Source organism: Schistocerca gregaria, chromosome 1, assembly GCF_023897955.1.
Source record: "Schistocerca gregaria isolate iqSchGreg1 chromosome 1, iqSchGreg1.2, whole genome shotgun sequence".
NCBI lineage: Eukaryota > Metazoa > Arthropoda > Insecta > Orthoptera > Acrididae > Schistocerca > Schistocerca gregaria.
Genome location: NC_064920.1, coordinates 531024944 through 531046323, shown reverse-complemented (window position 1 = coordinate 531046323; position 21380 = coordinate 531024944). Strand labels below are relative to the sequence as shown.

Here is a 21380-nt window from a genome sequence, read left to right as displayed (position 1 = left end):
TACAATTTCATTGTTTGCTGTCCTTTCTGGTGTTTCAGTTTTAATGGCTAGTATTGCAGCTTCGGCACACATGCTCTCATGCCCTTCTTTCACCGCTCTTAACCACATTTCACACTAACCGTAATGGTTCGTAAGTCGAATTAAGTGCAAAAGGGGTAAAGAACTCAAATCAGTTTTTTGTCTGAATATATCAACAAAGAGAATTCGATTCGCCTTATCCATATTATAAGGGTCCGTACAGACGTCCACTGTTTCAGAGAGATTCCATAGCAGCAGAATACTCCCTGTTTCGCTCTAAGGCTAAACGATGCCCTGCTACTGTATTTCCATTGCCTCATGTGTGGGTATCGACAGACCATGCCATTGAGAGGCAGTAAGACTCAGATTCGATCTTGCGATACTGACTTGTAAGAGAATACATGTCGCGCGTAGTGGCCGCCCGGATACAGGGCGCCATGTCACGGATTGCGCGGCTCCTTCCCGCCGGAGGTTCAAGTCCTCCTTCGGGCATGGGCGTGTGTGTTGTCCTTAGCGTAAGTTAGTTCATGTAGTATGTAAGTCTAGGGACCGATGATCTCAGCAGTTTGGTCGCTTAAGAATTCATAAACACACACACACACAAACACACTAGAGAATACACTAACCCTAGCAGCACCAACGTATTTTCCTTAACGCGCATTACCAGGGAGGAGGAGGGGGAGGGGGGGGGGGGTTACTTCACTCTCACCCTAAAAAATCGAAGAAAAGGTGAAATTCGGTACTTATTGTTCAATTATATTAACAACACATTTTTAAAGATGTACTGACGTAAAAGCAGTGTCCGTAACGCAAAACATCGTTTCGCATAGTCTTAGCAGTGTCAAGACGCTTTCAATCACGTGTACTACCAATGTGCTATGACCGCTACAAAAATAGTTTAAAATGTAAATTTCGTTAATTGTTGTTGACCTTTACTATCAACATATTTGTTAAAAGAGCTGCTGTGTGTGAGTAATGTCCTGAACATGAAAAAATTGAATATGATATTCATTGGGAAAAGCGACATCTATTACTACGGCTTACATTTTTGGGTTAAGTTTAACCGAAAAATTTAAAACATTTCTGGAAACTAGTAGAAGAATTCATTAGAAACAATAAATACGTTTTTAAGAAATTTAAAATTTAAAAAACAGACAACAAAATTATAATACTTTCAAGGCTGGGCTTTAAGTACCCCCCCCCCCCCCCCCCGTCTTTGGTACTGCGAGAGTTGCAGTTTAGAGCAGTGGAGCAAGTTTCTATAGACTGTTCACAGCAAACGTTACAACAACAAATCGTGACGTCCCTCAAAGCGAAATCCGTTGCCGGTATTCTGCAGCTGCTTTTCCTTGTTGCACGCTTAGGCCATTACTTTTGGTCAACAGCAGAACGAGTGCAAGTGGGTGTTACAACTTTTCGCACTCTGGATACCTTTCTTCTATTACGTAGCAGGCTGCTCACAAATGAAGGACCACTGGTGCGACGAAAATCTGGTATAGTTAAGTCATAACCTGAACGAATTAAATATAGGGGAGGTTTCCTGCCAGATCATTTTCTTCAAAATTACGAGTAGAATGCTTCAGAAAAGATATGTGAAAAATCTCTCTTAGTGCATTAGAATTGTTGTTATGTCTCCTGCGATGACAATATGAAAAGGAGGTCCTACATACAATCAGTTAATGTGTATGGCGGCTTTTTAGCGAGTTATAATAGGTGTTCCGAAATTTTTGTCGATATGGTGTACTTCGCCCTTAGGAGACGTAAGTTTTCTTATTGATAATCAAGTAGGAAAATGATCGTATGTAACTACAAACAATATCTAAGAGATTTTTCTCTATCTAATTATTAAACTGCTTATTCTTAGACAATCAAAGTAAATACACATATCAAAAAGAGTTTTGCATCACCCCAGTTCCCAGAACTCCGGAAGATAGACGTTGACTGTGGATATTGTATCACAGAAACACTCTCTTTGACTGTTCAAAGATGTCACTAAACCTGCCCAAAGATGTAAACACCCATGCATGAGCAGCGACTATTAGACGGAGGGCGTTCGACAGCCGATCAGTTCCAGTCATTCCACCAGGGAGGAGGTACACGCCTCGTGTTGTCTGTAGTTCCACGATGCCTATATGGTCAATGCCGCGGTTCGATCGCGTCTGCATTGTTACTTTGTGCCAGGAAGGGCTCTCAACAAGGCAAGTGTCCAGGCATCTTGAAGTGAACCAAAGCGATGTTGTTCGGACATGGAGGAGATACAGAGATACAGGAACTGTCGATGACGTGCCTCGCTCACGCCGTCCAAGGGCTACTACTGCAGTGGATGACTGCTACCTACGGATTATGGCTCGGATGAACCCTGATCTCGCTTCCCGCGCCCGAGTTCGATTCCCGGCGGGGTCAGGGATTTTCTCTGCCTCCTGATGACTGGGTGTTGTGTGATGTCCTTAGGTTAGTTAGGTTTAAGTAGTTCTAAGTTCTAGGGGACGGATGACCACAGATGTTAAGTCCCATAATGCTCAGAGCCATTTGAATCATTCAGGAACCCTGACAGCAAAGCCACGATGTTGAATAATGCTTTTCGTGCAGCCACATGACATCGTGTTACGAATCAAACTGTGCGCAATAGGTTGCATGATGCGCAACTTCACTCCCTATGTCCACGGCGAGGTCCATCTTTGCAACCACGACACCATGCATCGCTGTACAGATTGGTCCAACAACATGCCGAATGGATTGCTCAGGATAGGCACCACGTTCTCTTCACCAATGAATGTCGCATATGCCTTCAACCGGACAATCGTCGGAGATGTGTTTGGAGACAACCAGGTCAAGCTGAACGCCTTAGACACACTGTCCAGCGAATGCAACAAGGTGGAGGTTCCCTGCTATTTTGGGGTGGCATTATGTGGGGCCGACGTACGCCGATGGTGGTCATGGAAGGCGGCATAACGGCTCTACGATACGTGAATGCCATCGTCCGATCGATAGTGCAACGATATCAGCAGCATATTGGCGAGGCATTCGTCTTCATGGACGACAATTCTCACCCCCATCGTGCACTTCTTGTGGCTGACTTCCTTCAGGATAACGACATCGCTCGAGTGAAAAGCATGTCCTCCAGACCCTATCGAACAAGCCTGGGATAGACTGAAAAGGGCTGTTTATTGACTACGGGACCCACCAACCACTCTGAGGAAGCTATGCCGAATCGCCGTTGAGAAGTGGAACAATATGGACCAACAGTGCCGCATTCGCCAACGTCAATTAAAATAAGCGCGTCATAAGTTACTTCTGTTTCTGCAAGTACTTTTGTTTGTTACTGAGGTGTACAACTACACTCTTAACGTTAAGTGACTTTCTTGGGTTCGGCTGTTACCTGCTACACGAACATTATTATAAAACACTGCTAGGAACCACGGGGCGCACGAATACTTGATTCGGGTCGCATCAATTTGATGAGCACTCCTATGAACGAAAATCTGCCTGCTACGTCTATGTGGACAAGATGGCGCTGCGGTCGCATTGTGGGGCCCACTACCAGCTTGAGGTTGAATACTACTCTCTCCTACCCATTGGTACAACACACATGTCACTGTCGTAGCAGAGGCCGAGTCGAGCTGCAGCGTCACGCTACGGAAAATCTTTTTCCCGGAGAGCAGCTCTAATGCCCCGTTGGAAACCACATGTTGATACTGCGTCCTTCGACATTGTCGAGTTTTGCCGGTCTGAGTGGCACGTTTCCGCTTCGTTCGACGGCTCTGCACTGATTGAATATGGCGTAACATAGACCTCTCGGTCACACAAAAGACGTCAGCGCTAGGCCAATGTACGAACTATGGTGGCAGTACTCACGACTCCAGAGAGTACCGCACCAGAGTCGATAAGCTGCGACCGAAATACTCGTTGCGTTGCAACTGTATGAGTTGCGTCCGGGGAGCAGCTACCAACCCATGGGCATTACGTGTGTGGATAGCGACTGGTCGATGCCTCGTTAAATACCGGAACACTGAGCTACGGCGGAGAGTTCTCTTCATTGCGCCGAGTCATGTACAGTCTCCAATTACCGCCGAGTCTACAAGCTGCAGTGTTCGTCCGGCCTCTATGAAAGTAGGCATCGTAGGCCAGCTCTGGATACAGAGGCACAGTGATACGAATTTAATATTTTAGAGGCCTTGTAATAATTTCAAGTGTCTATTGTGCTGGACATTTCACGAGAAGAAGCAGCTTTTAAATTGGGTGCTTCTTCATATTTAATAAATATCATTTTATTACTAATTCTTGGGAATATTTCTGATTGAAGATAACCAACGCCGTACTCCAGCATTTCCAACACAAACTATCTATCTTCAGTTCTAATTACTTATTATGGTTGTACCATCCGGCACATCCTACGATTTTGTAGTGATTCAGAGCATTCCTTCTGGGTGTAGCAATTTTAACCAACAGTAATGTGCAGTGTGTTTTGCAATGTTTTGACGATTTCAGATTTAAATAACACACAAACTACAGTAACAGCGAAAAGTAGTAAAACATTTTACACAACGTACAACATTTATTCATGTTTACTTATGAAATACACTATTTGATCAAAAGTATCCGTACACCTGGCTGAAAATGACTTACAAGTTCGTGGCGCCCTCCATCGGTAATGCTGGAATTCAATATGGTGTTGGCTCACCCTTATCCTTGATGACAGCTTCTACTCTCGCAGGCATACGTTCAATCATGTGCTGGAAGGTTTCTTGGGTAATGGCAGACCATTGTTCACGGAGTGTTGCACTGAGGAGAGGTATCCATTTCGGTCGATGAGGCCTGACACGAAGTTAGCGTTCCAAAACATCATAAAGGTGTTCTATAGGACTCAAGTCAGATTCTGTGCAGGCCAGTCCATTACAGGTATGTTATTGTCGTGTATCCACTCCGCCCTAGACCGTGCATTATGAACAGGTGCTCTATCGTGTTGAAAGATGCAATCGCCAACCCCGAATTCCTCTTCAACAGTGGGAAGCAAGAAGGTGCACGATAGATCAATGTACACCTGTGCTGTACCACGCAAAACAACATGGGGTGCAAGGCCCCTCCACGAAAAATACGATTACACCATAACACCACCGCCTCCGAATTTTACTGTTGGCACTACAAACGCTGGCAGATGACGTTCACCGGCATTCGCCAAACCTACACCCTGCCATAGGATCGCCACATTGTGTACCGTGATTCGTCACTCCACACAACGTTTTTCCACTATTCAATCGTCCAAAGTCTGCACTCCTCACACCAAGCGAGGCGTCGTTTGGAATTTACCGGTGTGATGTGTGGCTTATGAGCAGCCGCTTGACCATGAAATCCAAGTTTTCTCACCTATCACAGTACTTGAAGTGTACCCTGATGCAGAACTTGTGAAGCACCCTATATATTCCACGTCGATGCATAGACGGATTTCTGACATTCACTTGGACTAGTAAAGAATGGTGAATACATGTGCCGCAATTTGTAGTGACAGTTTTTTAATAAAAACGTTTTAAGTTCCTAGTAGCGAAATATACTTACTTGATAATGGCTTGGTGATGACGTACGTTTTCCACCAACTGAAAGTACAGTAGCTTTCTTGAGCGATCGTTATTCTCAGTGACTGGAGCGGCAGTCTGTTTAATCCGTGGAACATCAACACCGTCCCTTTCCTGTCCGGGCACAGCTGTGGGGAAACTACCCCTCCGCTCGGCAGACACGTCCGCTCTCCCGAGCACCGCCAGGTTGTCGTTGAGGACCTGCAGCTCGGCCGTCACCAGCAGCGTCAGCTTGTAGAAGGAGGTGTCCAACAACATGGAGAGCTGCACCGCCGCGGTGCCACACAGCGCCTGCACCACGTATATTATCTCGTAGGTCGGTGACCGCTGCAGATCAAGCGGCAGCCAGATTGGCAGCGGTGTCTGTCGTTCCACCTTCTGTGATTCAGGAATTTCATCGGCTTTCTTGTGTTGCAACAGCGGTGCGGTGACCCAGCCACAAATTACTGTCATCACTAATACCTGGAAAATAAAATTCGCAATTCTGACATTACTGCTTCTTCATTATGATTTTTTTATTTCAGAGACATACAGAAATTTAATATTCTAAACAAATAGAGACGTTAAACTTAGAAGTTTATCTTGCAGCTATTCAATAGCTATAGCGTCAGTTTATCATTTAGTCGTTAGAGTAACGAAACCAAAATCGATATGTTTCTTCTATTCTTAATCAGTTATAACACGTAACTGATGTAATCTTAACAACCTACAGCTCTTGCATAACCAAAACTTTTTCTGCTTCTGTCACTCCCTTGATACCCTATCTTCAAATTCCTACACACACACACACACACACACACACACACACACAATTTACCATAATGAGTAAATTGTTATTTGTCACTGCTGGCAATATAATTATTACACTTGACATTGGCAACATGTTCCTTCATTGCATAAATGTTCACGAAACATAAGCTATATGAACATGACAGTAAAAAAATTTGTTGACCACTGCATATATCTACAATTACATATCTACTAACACATTCTAACACATACAGTCGTGACTGTTGTTACCGTCCGACAGTTGGAGCGACACTAGCACCCCTAGTGGTCTTAAGATTAAGGTTGTTTTTACTTACTTTACTACTTAATTAAAGAAACATTATATTTTTGCATCCAAGCATTAGTAAATTATCGAGAGACGTGGATAATCGGGAGTTAAAGGTAAAAACAGTTGAATCTCATTAATTCAGTGCGATCAGCTACAACTTATTCATGAAGAAATCCTTTCCAATATGTTTATCACTGCAGTTTATACCGCTGAAATCAAAGGAATAACAACACATATTTGCTGCATGAGAAGCATAGGTTTATGTTGTTGCTATTCTTATTATGATGGCCACTTTCCGTGCACGTAACAGCTTTGTATGAAATCTAATGATTCGAACTCTATACATATATCCCACGTCCATCCATAGCCAACTTTCCAATGCATGAATATTTCTGCAAATGTAGCTACTTTTGGTTCAAAAGCGAATGTGCCGAGGATTCTTGTCATCTGTGGCTCAGATTTAGCAACAATTGTGAAAATGGTTTCATCTGTGTTCGGTAACAGTTTTATTACTTTTGACGTTTTATCACCACATCTGTGTAGTTCTCCCTTCAACTGCAGATGTAATGGTTCGTTTGGTACGTTAAATAATGTAGGTACTGCATTCCATACAATTATCCACGTTCCAAAGTCACTGACATGACTGGACGTATAGTGAACAAAATGTCACGTTTTTCAGTAACTATATGGCGTCTTTCTGCAAAAGGTCAGCTCTTCTGCTGTTTACTAAGCATTTATCTGTTCTTAAAACAAGTGTGTGTAAATTACATGAGAATCGTAAATAAACTGATCTGTAATATGCCGTTCCATACATCACAGGCACTGAAGAAAGCTAAAGACAATCAAATTCGGTGTCATTTTTTAATGTCGATTTTTATGTCACTACATACGCTCTCCGTTGTAAAAACTATGTTACAAATCAATATAAACGAAACTATTCGCACTTATCTGTTATCGTATTCAGAATTGTAGCTTGTTTATCGCTTGGAGCACTGCTGTCGCTGGAGTGTCACGACTCTTTGTTTTGGACTGTGCTATTATCCTATACAACCAAAGATCTCTATAATGCTTAAGCCTTGCTCCAAATTAGTGTTTTTGTTTTTCTATATATTCTTCGCACACTGAACTGTACGTTATTTGCACTTTCTAGTTTCTAGACGCCGTTCTTGGTCGCTCATTGCTTACAATATGTGATGCTTTACATGTGATGTATCATGACAGGGACAGGAGCCTAGAACTACAAGAGGTATTTTATCTTAGTTAGTTACCTTTCACATTTACATTTACGTTCAAACTTCAGTGAATGACTTCTGCAGAGCCATGTTATGAAATAGTTTTGTTTTTTCCCTGCTAGACAGTGCCACAGGTTACCTCGAAATCGTAACACAACACGTGCGTGACATAATAATCCACATAAATCCACCTGATAATGGATGTTTAAACCTTCAAAAATCTTTGTGCGAATAAATAAACAGTGATTGGTAACATTACACATTGTAGTTTCATTCTGTATCAATAAAACTCGCAGCAAAGCCTGTCCTAAAACGTTCGCATTTAAAGTTAACCATTTACATTGATTTTGAAGTGAAACACTGAAATGCTGTGATACCTTAAGCTTTCCTCAAGTTACAGCTCCTTAGGAAGTGAACTCCATTTTTTATTACAAAGCGTTCTCCTCGTAGTACCAGTCTGAGGAAAAAGACTATTAACAACAGCGTACCTCCCGAAAGCATACCAGTAGTGCTCTATTAGATTCAGGCCGTGTCAAAGAACCGGACCTCCATGTGATAATTTGTTTGTTGTTGAAGATATTAGTGCAAAAAGCAAATCAAGTTGTCGAGTGCTGTGAGCTGGCAGAAAAAAAATCAGCATCTGTTACTCCGATGTCAGAACTCAGAAAGCAGTAAAAAATGTGAATCTGTAGACCTGTGCAATCATAGCTCTGCCAGTAGACACATCTATCTGTAAGCTAACAAGGGCATGGCCCAATCGGTGATGTCGAAACATGCCCTGACATGTTTTATACAGGAAGAACACACCGAAAAAACACCTCATCGAAATTTGAGAATTGTGACCGCCTCCGTCCTTCCGAGCTGCGGCGGACTGTCCATGCGCAACACTGCAACACTGTGCATACCTTGCTTGGTTGGTGGCGCATCTATAAACAGATAATGCTACTTGGTGCGAACGCAATTTGTAAAGCGAATTTCAGATTTCGTTAATAGTTTCGCTGAAATAACTGTCCTCAGTTACTTTTCACTCAAATTTGCGACTCATTTAATATCCATATTAATTACCAGTTGATTTTGCAGTAGATTAAGTGTTAACAGTGGAGATAAAAGTGAATTAACACTCTTTGTGTTTAATACTTACTCTTAAGCAGGTGCAAATCTGGTTTTGCTTCATAAACTCTGTCCGGGAATTGTATAAAAGGAAGTAAGGCTTGCACAAAGTAATAAATATGTGCCACAGTTAAGCTCGCAAAACTGAAAGAAAAACTATCCAAAATATCTACTGTACATTTTGGCCGCGAAATCCCATTACACCCTCATTAATAACCAACATAAACCCTTAACCTTTAATTGAAAAAAAAAAAACACAACAACAGTTCTTTAGAGGAGTTTTGTTGAAGTATGTACCACGTAAAGCCGCTCGTGAGAGGTAATCCACCGTTACCGATGGAGATCTATGGGGGCCAGCCCTTTGAATCAAAATTGACATGAACATTGCTGATTTCAAGTCTTCTTCCGCCTGGTTAAGCAGATTCAAGAAGTTATGCAGTACAGGAAGCGGCAAGACATGTAGTTCACTTCATGTAAAAGTGTAGAGGAAATGCCATTAATTCGTAGCTGACGTGAAAACAAGGCTTGCTGTTATCCGCACATCTGCTGCGTCTAACGCCGGTCAGTCAAGTTTCGTGAAAGACCTGCGAGCAAATTGCACTTTATTATTTCAAGGAGAAAATATACAGTCTGCTGTGCATTTGGTTAATCTGTCACAAATTCATGTAGGTCAGTGACAGTGAAAAGTACGACTGAATTACTGTTTCCGCAGCTTTTTCCTCTCTTTAGGGACGCTAAGACATGTTAGGAAAAAAAATTTAAAAAAAGAACTGTTTAGCGGCGAAAATGTTATAATCGACATATCAAAATCTGGAAATATGGGAAAGAATAATTTTTTACATTTCATTACAAACTGTTCCTAACCAGTTGGAGAAATTAATTCATTGCTTTTGTTAGACTCTTGGCTTGGACATAACGATGCATCTGTGTATCAGGAAGTCGACAAAAGAGTTGATATAATTCAGACTCCAAGCGGAGCATGACTCGATGAAGATTTTTTTCGAGTGCGGAAAATATTTTTAAGGAAATTGTCGGAAAATATAATTTCCAGTAGCCCAGTGTCATTTGAGGTTTATCATGAGAACAGTATTTTTAAATTTTTAGTCTTTTTGGCATTACCAGTTTGCATCCGCACACTTTGCGAATTGCTTTAAATACGTTTGGTAAGCAGTACACAATAAGCAGAAAAATGGCCAGAACGATTTCTTACTCCAGTGTAATTATGTGTAAATAAAATTTGTACTAACTGTGACGTGGCTGAAAGCATTAGTGTTTCTTTCGTCAGGTGTGCCTGGTGTAAGAAATATATTTCTTTTTATTATTCAAATACACTTCACTTCATTTTGACGAGTTTGGAGAATAAACAGGGAACGGTTTTATTGTCACTAAAATATAAATTATTCAAAAATTATCATAAGAACTGTGCTACAGGAACTGTTATAAAATGATGTATGTGTAAGAAGTATTTCATTTCAATAAAAAGTAACAATTGATGGAAGTTGTCTGTAATGTAACATTAAACACAGGAATGAATTCTAGTGTCCTATTCCACTCGTCGGCTTTGGGCAACGACGTCATACCTAAGACAAATAAGCTACGTATAGGCACTCTGCCGAAGCAACGCCGGCCGCGGTGGTCTCGCGGTTCTAGGCGCGCAGTCCGGAACCGTGCGGCTGCTATGGTCGCAGGTTCGAATCCTGCCTCGGGCATGGATGTGTGTGATGTCCTTACGTTAGTTAGGTTTAAGTAGTTCTAAGTTCTAGGGGACTAATGACCACAGCAGTAGAGTCCCATAGTGCTCAGAGCCATTTGAACCATTTCAACCAAGGCAACGGATCATATTCGTAAACAAACTGATATAGCATGCGATAAAATTACAGTCACATTTCACGCAGTTCTTTACTAAGTTATGAATTATATCGAGACGAGTAGGAGGTAACGAAAATAATGTAGAACAAGAATTTAAAATTTTTTTCATGTCTGATAAGACTTATTCTCGCAATTTATGCGAGTAGAAAAGCGCAGAGAACCCTTAAATTGAACTGCAATAAAGCGAACGGTGAAGTCAAACTATTATAAAATAGCGTTAATTTTACTATTAATTATTGACTGTAACGGGAGAAGCGCAGGAAAGTTGGGATTTTGGGCAAAAAAAACGGGCAAATAAAACGAATGACAACAAAAACTAAACAGTAGCATGAAATGTGGAGAATCCTACACGCTAAATTGTAAAAAAAAACAGTATACAACTAACGAAAATCCACAAAAAAAGAACTAACCCATATAGGTAAATTCCAGTCACCGATTCCCACCGTTCCATGACTCATATGTACATTACTTTTGCAAGAGTTATATCCACTGCTCTCTAAAACTACTGCGGTGGAATGACAATAAGTGGAATCAGTAAGTAGAACTGACCTAGAACTGACCTTCTGTATAGGCCAATTCTGGTAACCGCACGTTCAGAAATCCTATTAGCCTACATTTTAGTGCAGACAACTGCTGAAAAAACGATCTACTTTAATAAACCATCGACTGGTTGGATTCGGTAACTAGAATTGACCTGTATAGGCACACCCCTTTTTTGGAAAGAGGCCAGTTGTGTTATACATATTTAGCTCTCAAAATCACAGGTCAGTATTTTACTGGCATAAAAATGAAGCAACTAATCAGAATGCTTCCTTTGACAACAATGGGCGACTTACGTGATCTCATTTTCGCCCAGTGAGGAGGGAAATTGTGTAATTTTTCACCTTGCAAGTTGGAACAAGTGTGATCGAAAGTATCTGGACACCTGGCTGAAAATAACTTAAAAGTTCGTGGCGCCCTCCATCGGTAATGTTGGAATTCAATATGGTGTTGGTTCACCCTTAGCCTTGATGACAGCTTCCACTCTCGCAGGTAAACCTTAAGTCAGGTGCTGGAAGGTTTCTTGGGGAATGGCAGCCCATTCTTCATTGAGTGCTGCACTGAGGAGAGGTATCGATGTCGGTCGGTGAGGCCTCGCACGAAGTCGGCGTTACAAAACATTCCAAATATGTTCTATAGGATTCAGATCAGGACTGTGTGTAGGCCAGTCCATTACAGAGACGTTATTGTCGTCTAACCACTCCGCTCAGGCCGTGCATTATGAACAGATGCTCGGTCGTGTTGAAAGATGCAATCGCCATCCCCGAATTGCTCTTCAGCAATGGGAAACAAGAAGGTGCTTAAAACGTCAATGTAGGCCTGTGCTGTGATAGTCCCACGCAAAACAACCAGGGGTGCAAGCGACCTCCCTGAAAAATGCGACCACACCATAGCTCTACAGCCGCCGAATTTTACTGTTGGCACTACATACGCTCTGGCAGATAACGTTCACCGGGCTTTCGCCATACCCACACCCTGCCATTGGATCGCCACAGTGTGTGCCGTGATTCGTGACTCCACACAGCGTTTTTACACTGCTCACTTGTCGAATGTTTACGCTCCTTACACCAAGTGAGGCGTCGTTTGGCATTTACCGGTGTGATGTGTGGGTTATGAGCAGCCGCTCTGTGGGGCTGCGAGTAAGTTACTTCACTGGTTTGAAGTTTTGATGCCGTCTTTAATGACGTGAGCCTGGCAACTAATTTGGTGGTCAGCCAGAAAGCGAAGGGAAACATACTGACCTTAGTTTCCAGTCTGCACGGCCACATTCCGGTCCAGCCCACTGAAAGAAAAGTGTCTATTTCCCGTTTCTTTGCGGGGTCAGGACTATGACTTCAGTAAATGTTTAAAGTCCCAATCAAGATTTAATTTAATTTAAGTTTCCCACGAACAACACTTAAAATTGCGTTATGTTCAATTGAAAACAAGTCTTTCTAATCTAACAGCACCTTTAGCAGTTCAGAGGCGACCTCTACGGTAACTTCATAGCAGATTGTTTTTTGCCCTGATTAACATCACTCAATTGAAAGTTTGCAATAAATGTTCAAAAATTAATGCTCGCCATAAAAGTTGAAATAAATTCACCACTTGTCACGTGGAATTGAGTTTCACACGTACGGCACACTAACAGGTACTTTACCGAATTCTAAACGATCCAGGACGGTGTACAGTCCTCGCGCATTCACTATCCGTTTTCACTGCCAAATACGCGGTTGTCACAGCTCGGCTCTGACGTCATCCGAGGCAGAGCGCGACCAGACGAATAACTGACGTGGACCTCACAGTGTCTGAGAGCGAAGTGAACCTTCCTACTGCTCTAGGGGGTGTATTTATAAGGTGCCGGTGCGGACTACCGAGAAAACATTTGTTGGCTCTGTGTCTTTGCATACGGCGGCAGTTTACAAACGACCGCTATCTTGGGCACATAATCTTTAATAATATAGTTACTAATTACTTCAGAAACTGCTTAATTTTTGCAGGTATGCAAATAAGCAGTTTCAAAGCACGCAGAAAGTTTCAGCTTGCTAGAATGAAAACTTTGCTTAATAGAATTTATATAGTGGAACTAACCGTAGATTGTTACCTCTGAACCATACCTTTGCTAAGACTTATATCAGTTGCTATTTATGTTACAAGTCTTAAACTTGGCGTAGCTCTATTATTTGATATATTTGATCATCTGGTTTAACCAAAATCCTCTATCATTAAAATTTCAAGTACTTAATCTACAACACTTAGGTACATTTTAGTTACAAAATTAGTTTTTATTTACTCAAAAACTATAAGAGGTAGATTAACGTGGACTGTCTGTTATTATTTTTGGGGTGTACCGAAGCATAAAACAAATTTCCAAGTTTCTAAGTCCATTATTTAGCGCCTCAGATTTTTCCGAAAAACGTGTATTCTGGCGTTAATTTTTGTCTTATGGTTTTGGAAACCAGCATCACTTATTTATAACTTCTAACTGCACCTTCTGACCAAACTCTGGCTTGATAGCTTCATTATTTAGCGCCTCTATTAAGTTTAGAACATCAAGACTTGGTATTTGGAACATTATTACACTAAACTATAATTTAACAAAGTTTTAAACATAAATTTTGATTTTTAATTTCATACTAAATAGTGGTGCAATACCTCTGTGCTACATGTAGACGCGTTAAGTTGACGTGGCGCTACTAGCAGTGAACTGGGGTAAGGCCCGGCTCACTGGCTCGCCTCAGATGACACATGATACAGCGCTTGGTTTGCTTCAGCTCGACCATGAAATCCAAGTTTTCTCACCTCCCGCCTAACTGTCATAACACTTGCAGTGGATTCTGAGGCAGTTTGGAGTTCCTGTGTGATGATCTGGATAGATATCTGCCTATTACACATTACGACACTCTTCCACTGTCGGCGGTCTCTGTCAGTCAACATACGAGGTCGGCCTATACGATTTTGTGCTCTTCACGTTTCCACTTCACCATCACATCGGAAACAGTGGACCTAGGGATGTTTAGGAGTGTGGAAATCTCGAGTGCGGACGTATGACACAAGCGACACGCAAACACCTGACCACATTCGAAGTCCGTGAGTTCCGCGGAGCGCCCCATTCTGCTCTCTCACGATGTCTAGTGACTACTGAGGTCGATGATATGGAGTACGTGGCAGTAGGTGGCAGCACAATACATCTAATATGAAAAACGTATGTTGTTGTGGGTGTCCGGATACTTTTGATCACATAGTGTACCTCTTATCTGTCTACCAAACAAGTTCAAACATGCGTGATTGGTATAGATCACAAAAAAACTCTGAGGTATGTAAGTCAATACATTATGAAAGTTTTCAGTAACATTTTTATAACTCGTCAATTACGTCTTGTGAAGGTGCCCTTTCTTAAGAATGAGGCTTTGAATTCAAGTAAATGTTATTCAGTTCCAAGCACTAATGTTAGTAATAAATTAATTCTTATAATTTGTCTCAAGTGAACCACTATAATGAGGGGCCTAAAATGAAAACCTCTGATAAAATTTAAGTTACCAGCTCTAAAATCATATCTGGGGATCTTGATTTAGCATATTATTGCAATAAAAATGTTTCACCACATGAAAAGTTCTCATAAAACAATTAAACATAAAATGATAAATCAAAAAGGAGAAGTTTGTCTCAGCATCACACAGAGATTTAAAAATGCTAACTACACTAAGGTACTAGAAACTGAATGAAAACTCTTTCATACCAGTTCACTCAAAAAATTAAACATTGATCATTGAGCGAAAAACATAATATGTTCCTCAAATAGTGATACAAGCACTGTGGCTCATAGAAATTATGTCCTAACAGTCATTCAACAATATCAATGATAACTGCGATAGCCTTGATGTAGTTACATGTCAGGCAACCGACAATGAATACAGTACAATACCTGATTAACACAATGTCACATTTGCCTTTTTTTTTTCAGCAAACATCCGACTGTCGTTGATGATATGCTCCCGACCATTGGTTCGCACCTTCAGTTCCTAGGTACTGCGTACCTCAAAATGAGAAGCTAGGTAGTAGCTCTGATGTTGTTAGTAGTGAACATAAAACAATATTTTTTTCATATTTATTAATAAAAGGATTTTTTACCTCTTGGCACTCTCCTATGATCATTGACGAATAATTAGCTATTCGTTATTCTAGCTTTACATGTTAAATTAATATTTCAGCAGGAAATAAAAGGACGTATGTGACTGGACTGTTACAACTCCTCCCACGTCTACAGTCGGTGTGCTACAACTACAGTTTCATAATACATCCATAACCAGCATGTTAGATTTTCGTTATCAAAGTACATCTATAACATACAGGTTATAATTTAAGTTACTGCCACCATCTTATCTTTTATATCTCTACAATATACATATTACAGTTTTAGTATATTATATTGTCGTCACATGTAGGCCATAATTTCATTTTACATCATTTCAACAAATACAACACATGGATGAGAATACATTCACGACCTGTGTTTTACTGCTAAATCAGTTTTAAATCGCCTACTGTTGCGCGCACGGCTGCTGACTACCACTGACTTCTCGAAAATGATTCCACGTAACAGTTCTCACTTCATTACTGAATATGAATTTTTTACAGATAATATCTATTTACTTTGATTTTTCGTAGAAACTATGTATTTTGCATCGAATTATATACTGAACAGTTGATGTACCCTCATCATTTAATATACATTCTTGTCAATCATCAATGCTAAATTCCTTAACCGCTGAGTGTTTCAAACCCTTTGGTTCATGCACTACGCATTATGTTTCAGTTTCGAGAGTGTACATTTATACTATCAGACCTATGAATCATGTAATAATGTCGCCTGATAATTCATCTTTCATTAAATCAATTTTCTTATTATTGATGCATGACATATTATAAACGTTATTATCATGACGCCCCAAAGTGTCAAAATAGTATGTACATCACTTTTAAAAACGTTAAAAATGTAGTGGTCAAAATAAATGTTGCATATTGCTTTATTGTCAATACTGGACATAAGAGGAAACAAAACTGATTTTTATCTGTCCGGTACAGTAATAAGAAAACAAAAATAAAGAAGATAAACAAATTTCCACTTGATTAAGAAAAAAAAGAAAAAATTCCACTGCAATCACTACAGTTTCTTCTCACTGTCATCATACGTAACACATTGTTTATAAACCAGTTTCCCTTTTTCTTAAATGAAGACACTTTTTAATGTAGTTAGGCATATTTCTTACCTAATTGTCCAAATAAGCCTGTGGAATATTGTCCCATTCCTCCACGGTGGCGTCTATGATGCCCTGTAAAGTCTCTGGTGGAAAACGATTGCAAACTGCTCGTTTTAGCATGCCTCGTGTATCGTTAATGCTACTGAGATCTGAATAATATGGAGACCATTCCATTCGACTGATTCTACGCACCACTATGAAGGTGTACACTTGATAGTGGCAACTGGGACGTGCACTGCTGTCCATCAGCGTGAATTCCGCTCCAATAAGTTCACCACAGTGCGTGCAAGCAGCCCCTCCCAATACTTCACACCAATCATCCTACCACGTGTATTGGCACAAGGGGTGCCCTGCGGCCATACATGATTCCACCGAGAAACATGACACAGCTGTCTTGGTAAGCGTGGTTAGTCTGCGATACAGTTAGGGGATAAACATTGCCCTTGTCGCCTCCACACGCGAATATCGGTATTTTCCGAATAGAGACTGATATAGTTCTTTTCAGAAGAGAGCACTGTGTCCCACTGCGACTAGTCCACAAAGACTAGCTTCGTGCCCATGCGACACGAGCCCCACTCCTAATCCGATTCGGAGGACGAGCCTTGAGAGGTCTTCTGGCATGTAATCCCTCCCTGCTCGTTGAGCCGTCTTCTTATTGCTCGTGTTAGCGCCTGTATTCCTGTATTTGTTTGCAACTGCCGCCGTAGATGTGTAGTGTCGTGTTGAGGGTTTATGCTTGCTGTTATAAACATGTATCTGTCCTGCACACCTGCTGTTTGTCTTTCGTGGCCACATCTGTGACGATCCTCAACTGATCCCATCGCTAGAAATTTGTTCCAGACTCTAGAGAGACATCACTTTGACTCATAGCGACTTCAGCCTGTCGTTCTCTCCTCTATTAGGGTGACTGCATCGAGCCTCTGGTCGTATGTCAGTGTTGTTCGAACCATCCAGAAGCAACACAACTCTCGCAGTGACACACAGCACAAGTACTGAAATGTCTGCAGGTGACACTGCTGTCACAGACTGCACATACTGCTCCCTCAGGCTAGAAACATGGACTGTTTCCGCTAAAATTACATTACAAACAGATCAATGTACTGATATCATAATGTATTTCTGGATCTCAATGTTGAGTATTAAAGTATCGACAATATGCTGTATTTGATGTATTTATATAGTATATTAAGCTGTTAGTGTCTGTGAAACATATGTTTACACTTTTTTCCTCAAACTTCTTCAGCGTATATCCATAGAGAAAATCTGCAAGAAGCGTCTTAAAAATATCTTTAAAAAAGTCTACAGCTATGAGTTGGCAAAATCTATGTTAACCCTACTTAATTCAACAGCAACTGGCTTTATTTAAATGCAACAATCCACTTGAAATTTAATCATGAAGCTCTGTATCTATCTTTCCAGCGTTTTACATTTACATCAACATGTACGCTATTATACAGGGTGTTACAAAAAGGTATGGCCAAACTTTCAGGAAACATTCCTCACACACAAATAAAGAAAAGATGTTATGTTGACATGTGTCCGGAAACGCTTAATTTCCATGTTAGAGCTCATTTTAGTTTCGTCAGTATGGGATTCAACACGTGTGGGCTGACGAGATGCCACACGCAATTGTGTAACCACGTCATCAACACAGATTTTCTGTGAACGTTTGGGCACGCATTGTTTGTGATGTCTTGATTGGGCCCCATGTTCTTCCAAGTACGCTCAATGGAGCACGTTATCATAATTTCATACGGGATACTCTACCTGTGCTGCTAGAACATGTGCCTTTACAAGTACGACACAACACGTGGTTCATGCACGATGGAGCTCCTGCACATTTCAGTCGAAGTGTTCGTACGCTTCTCAACAGCAGATTCGGTGACCGATGGATTGCTAGAGGCGGTCGAATTCCATGGCCTCCATGCTCTCCTGACCTCAACCCTCTTGACCTTCATTTATGGGGGCATTTCAAAGCTCTTGTCTACGCAACCCCGGTACCAAATGTAGAGACTCTTCGTGCTCGTATTGTGGACGGCTGTGATACAATACGCCATTCTCCAGGGCTGCATGAGCGCATCAGGGATTCCATGCGACGGAGGGTGGATGCATGTATCCTCGGTAACGGAGGACTTTTTGAACATTTCCTGTAACAAAGTGTTTGAAGTCACGCTGGTACGTTCTGTTGCTGTGTATTTCCATTCCATGATTAATGTGATTTGAAGAGAAGTAATAAAATGAGCTCTAACATGGAAAGTAAGCGTTTCCGGGCACATGTCCTCATAACATATATTCTTTCTTTGTGTGTGAGGAATGTTTCCTGAAAGTTTGGCCGCACCTTTTTGTAACACCCTGTATACTACAATACAGCATGAAGCGCCTGGAAGAGAGTTCATGGAACCACCTTCACGTTATTTCTCTGCCGTTGCACTCTCGAACAGCTAGCTGGAAGACTAAACTTTCCGTGATGGCTCTGATTTCTCTTATTTTGTTGTGATGATCATTTCTCCTCATGAAGGGATCCGCTAACCAAATATTTTCACCCCATGAGGGAAAATTGGTGACTGAAATTTCATGAGAAGATCCTGACGCAAGGGAAAAAAACCTTTGTTTTAACGACTTCCACTCCAATTCCGGTATCACATAAGTCGCATTCTCTCCTCTGTTTCGCCATAACACGAGGATTGGAACTTCAATAGTGGCAACTATTTATCTGCAACTCGTACAAAATAGATACGTGTTTCAAAGTGTTACTGGCCTTCAAAGTAGTCACCAGCATTGTGTACAACCCGTTGTCAGCGATGTGGAAGTCGTAGGATACTCTTAGCAGTGCCAGTTGTGTTGACAGTTCGAGTGGTGCGGTCTGTTGCCCGACGAATTTGTAACATTTCTGAAGCGAATGCCGTGAAGTGTTTCTTCAGTTTAGAAATCGCGTTGAACTCACGATGGCTTAAGTCAGGGGAGTGCAGTAGGTGGTATAGCACTTAGCAGCCCCACCAGTCAAACAAATCAGTAACAGCTTGCACTGTACGTGCTTGAGCATTGTCCTGCAAAATGATGGTCAGGTCCTGCAGAATGTGTCATCACTTCTGTCTCTATGCTGTTCATTTTTGGAACACAACCTACGACCAGCTGAACGAAAAAATGAATAAGGTAAAACATTAAAGCACCAAATTGTTTTCAAAAGTGTACGGAACAGTTGCTTAATAGGTCTTTTCTTTGAAAATTAACTCACTGCCACTGTCCACATCGAAACTAAACCAGCCGCTACTGAGTACGAAAACGAAACAAACATGCCCTCGGTTCACCTCTATCGGGACACGTGTGCTGGCTTGCGATCATATTGGGCCTTGATTCCTACCTCAGTCTCTCTTATGTTTTTGTCTCTGCAGATCTTTTGCCAAGCATCAGTTGTACGGAGTGGTTCTGTTGCTGTTTTTAGTTCTACTATTATTTCCTATGGATAATAGATCAAGTATTCACAAGCTTAAGTTCTCTTTCAACATATCTAAAAGCAGTAAAAGGTAACCGTAAGACGTACATCCAAACAAAAAAATGAGTTTGTGTCTGTCTAAGCCAATTGCTTAGACCACTGTGACACCGATGAGACGAAGTCCCTTACTCCGTAACAGAGCGTAGGGGACGATGCGGGAGATCCGCACCGCCGTACTGGGCAAGGTTCTAGTGGAGGTGGTTTGCCATTGCCATGATGAGGAAGACGACACAACACCTAGTCATCTCGAGGCAAGTGAAAATCCCTGACCCCGCCGGGAATCGAGAACGCTACCGCGAGACCACGAGCTGCGGCTGTGTCACCGGGTCGGCTAGTAAAAGTATGGAAATTGCAATCAAGGGCTCTTTTTTTATCGCTAGAAAGATGAAAGACATGAGGTTTATTCCTCATTCCAAAAATATTTCGATTAAAACAAAAACGAAATAATACCACAGCCTAATGTGATGCTTCGTCATGTCTCTGATCAGTGTAGAATAATTTCTGTATTCGAGGAAAAATTCATTCCCACCAGAAAAAAAGTTTCACAGCTTTATTCGTCCATTTCTTGAAATTAAATAAAATAAGCAATTGATACCAAATTTGATTGCACTGGTATACACAGTTGAGTTCTAGTTTAAAATGTTCAACACATTCATTCTTTCGGGAAATTTCAAAAATTGAGGACAAAAATAATAAATTGGGGATATCTGCTGAGAACAAAGCATGAAAATAGAGGACTGTCCCCAGAAAATGAGGACGTCTGGTCACCTATCTTTAATGATTAAAAGTGCAACAGGAGATCTGCAACGTTGTGCCGTTGCATTTGATGGGGGTGATGGTGGGGAGGGATACGGAGGAGACGATGAGAGTAAAAAATGAGGGGGTTCCATTTTTCATTTCTCGCGTAGGGAGGCCAAACATCTAGCCTATTAGTGTCTGGCGGGGAGCTTCAAATTGCGCCCGCAAGAGCCTGACTTGCTAACTTCAATGTTAATTAACTCGGAAAATGTGGAACGTATCGAATTTTTTCTTAACATTTATTTCTCAGCACGACCTACGCTGCAACACAAAAACTGTTCAGAGTGTTTCTAACTACTCTGCGTAATTCCATCTAAGCTACGTACAGGTTCCAGTATAAAGCAGTGTCAGTTGGTACTGCCAGCAAAATGTAAACGATTCTTTCGATGATAAAATGAGCAATATAGTGAGCGGTCATTGCTTATTTTCGAAAAGAGAGTGTTAGTCATCATC

General features: G+C 41.3%; 1 protein-coding gene across 1 annotated transcript in view; it reads right to left on the bottom strand.

The window, feature by feature from the left end:
• LOC126358277 (odorant receptor Or2-like) overlaps positions 1-21380 on the bottom strand; it is a 137754-nt gene that overhangs the window by 54298 nt on the left and 62076 nt on the right. The window contains exon 5 of the mRNA XM_050007538.1: positions 5572-6050. Within this exon, the coding sequence (XP_049863495.1) occupies positions 5572-6050 (479 nt within the window). The remainder of the gene's footprint in view (positions 1-5571; positions 6051-21380) is intronic.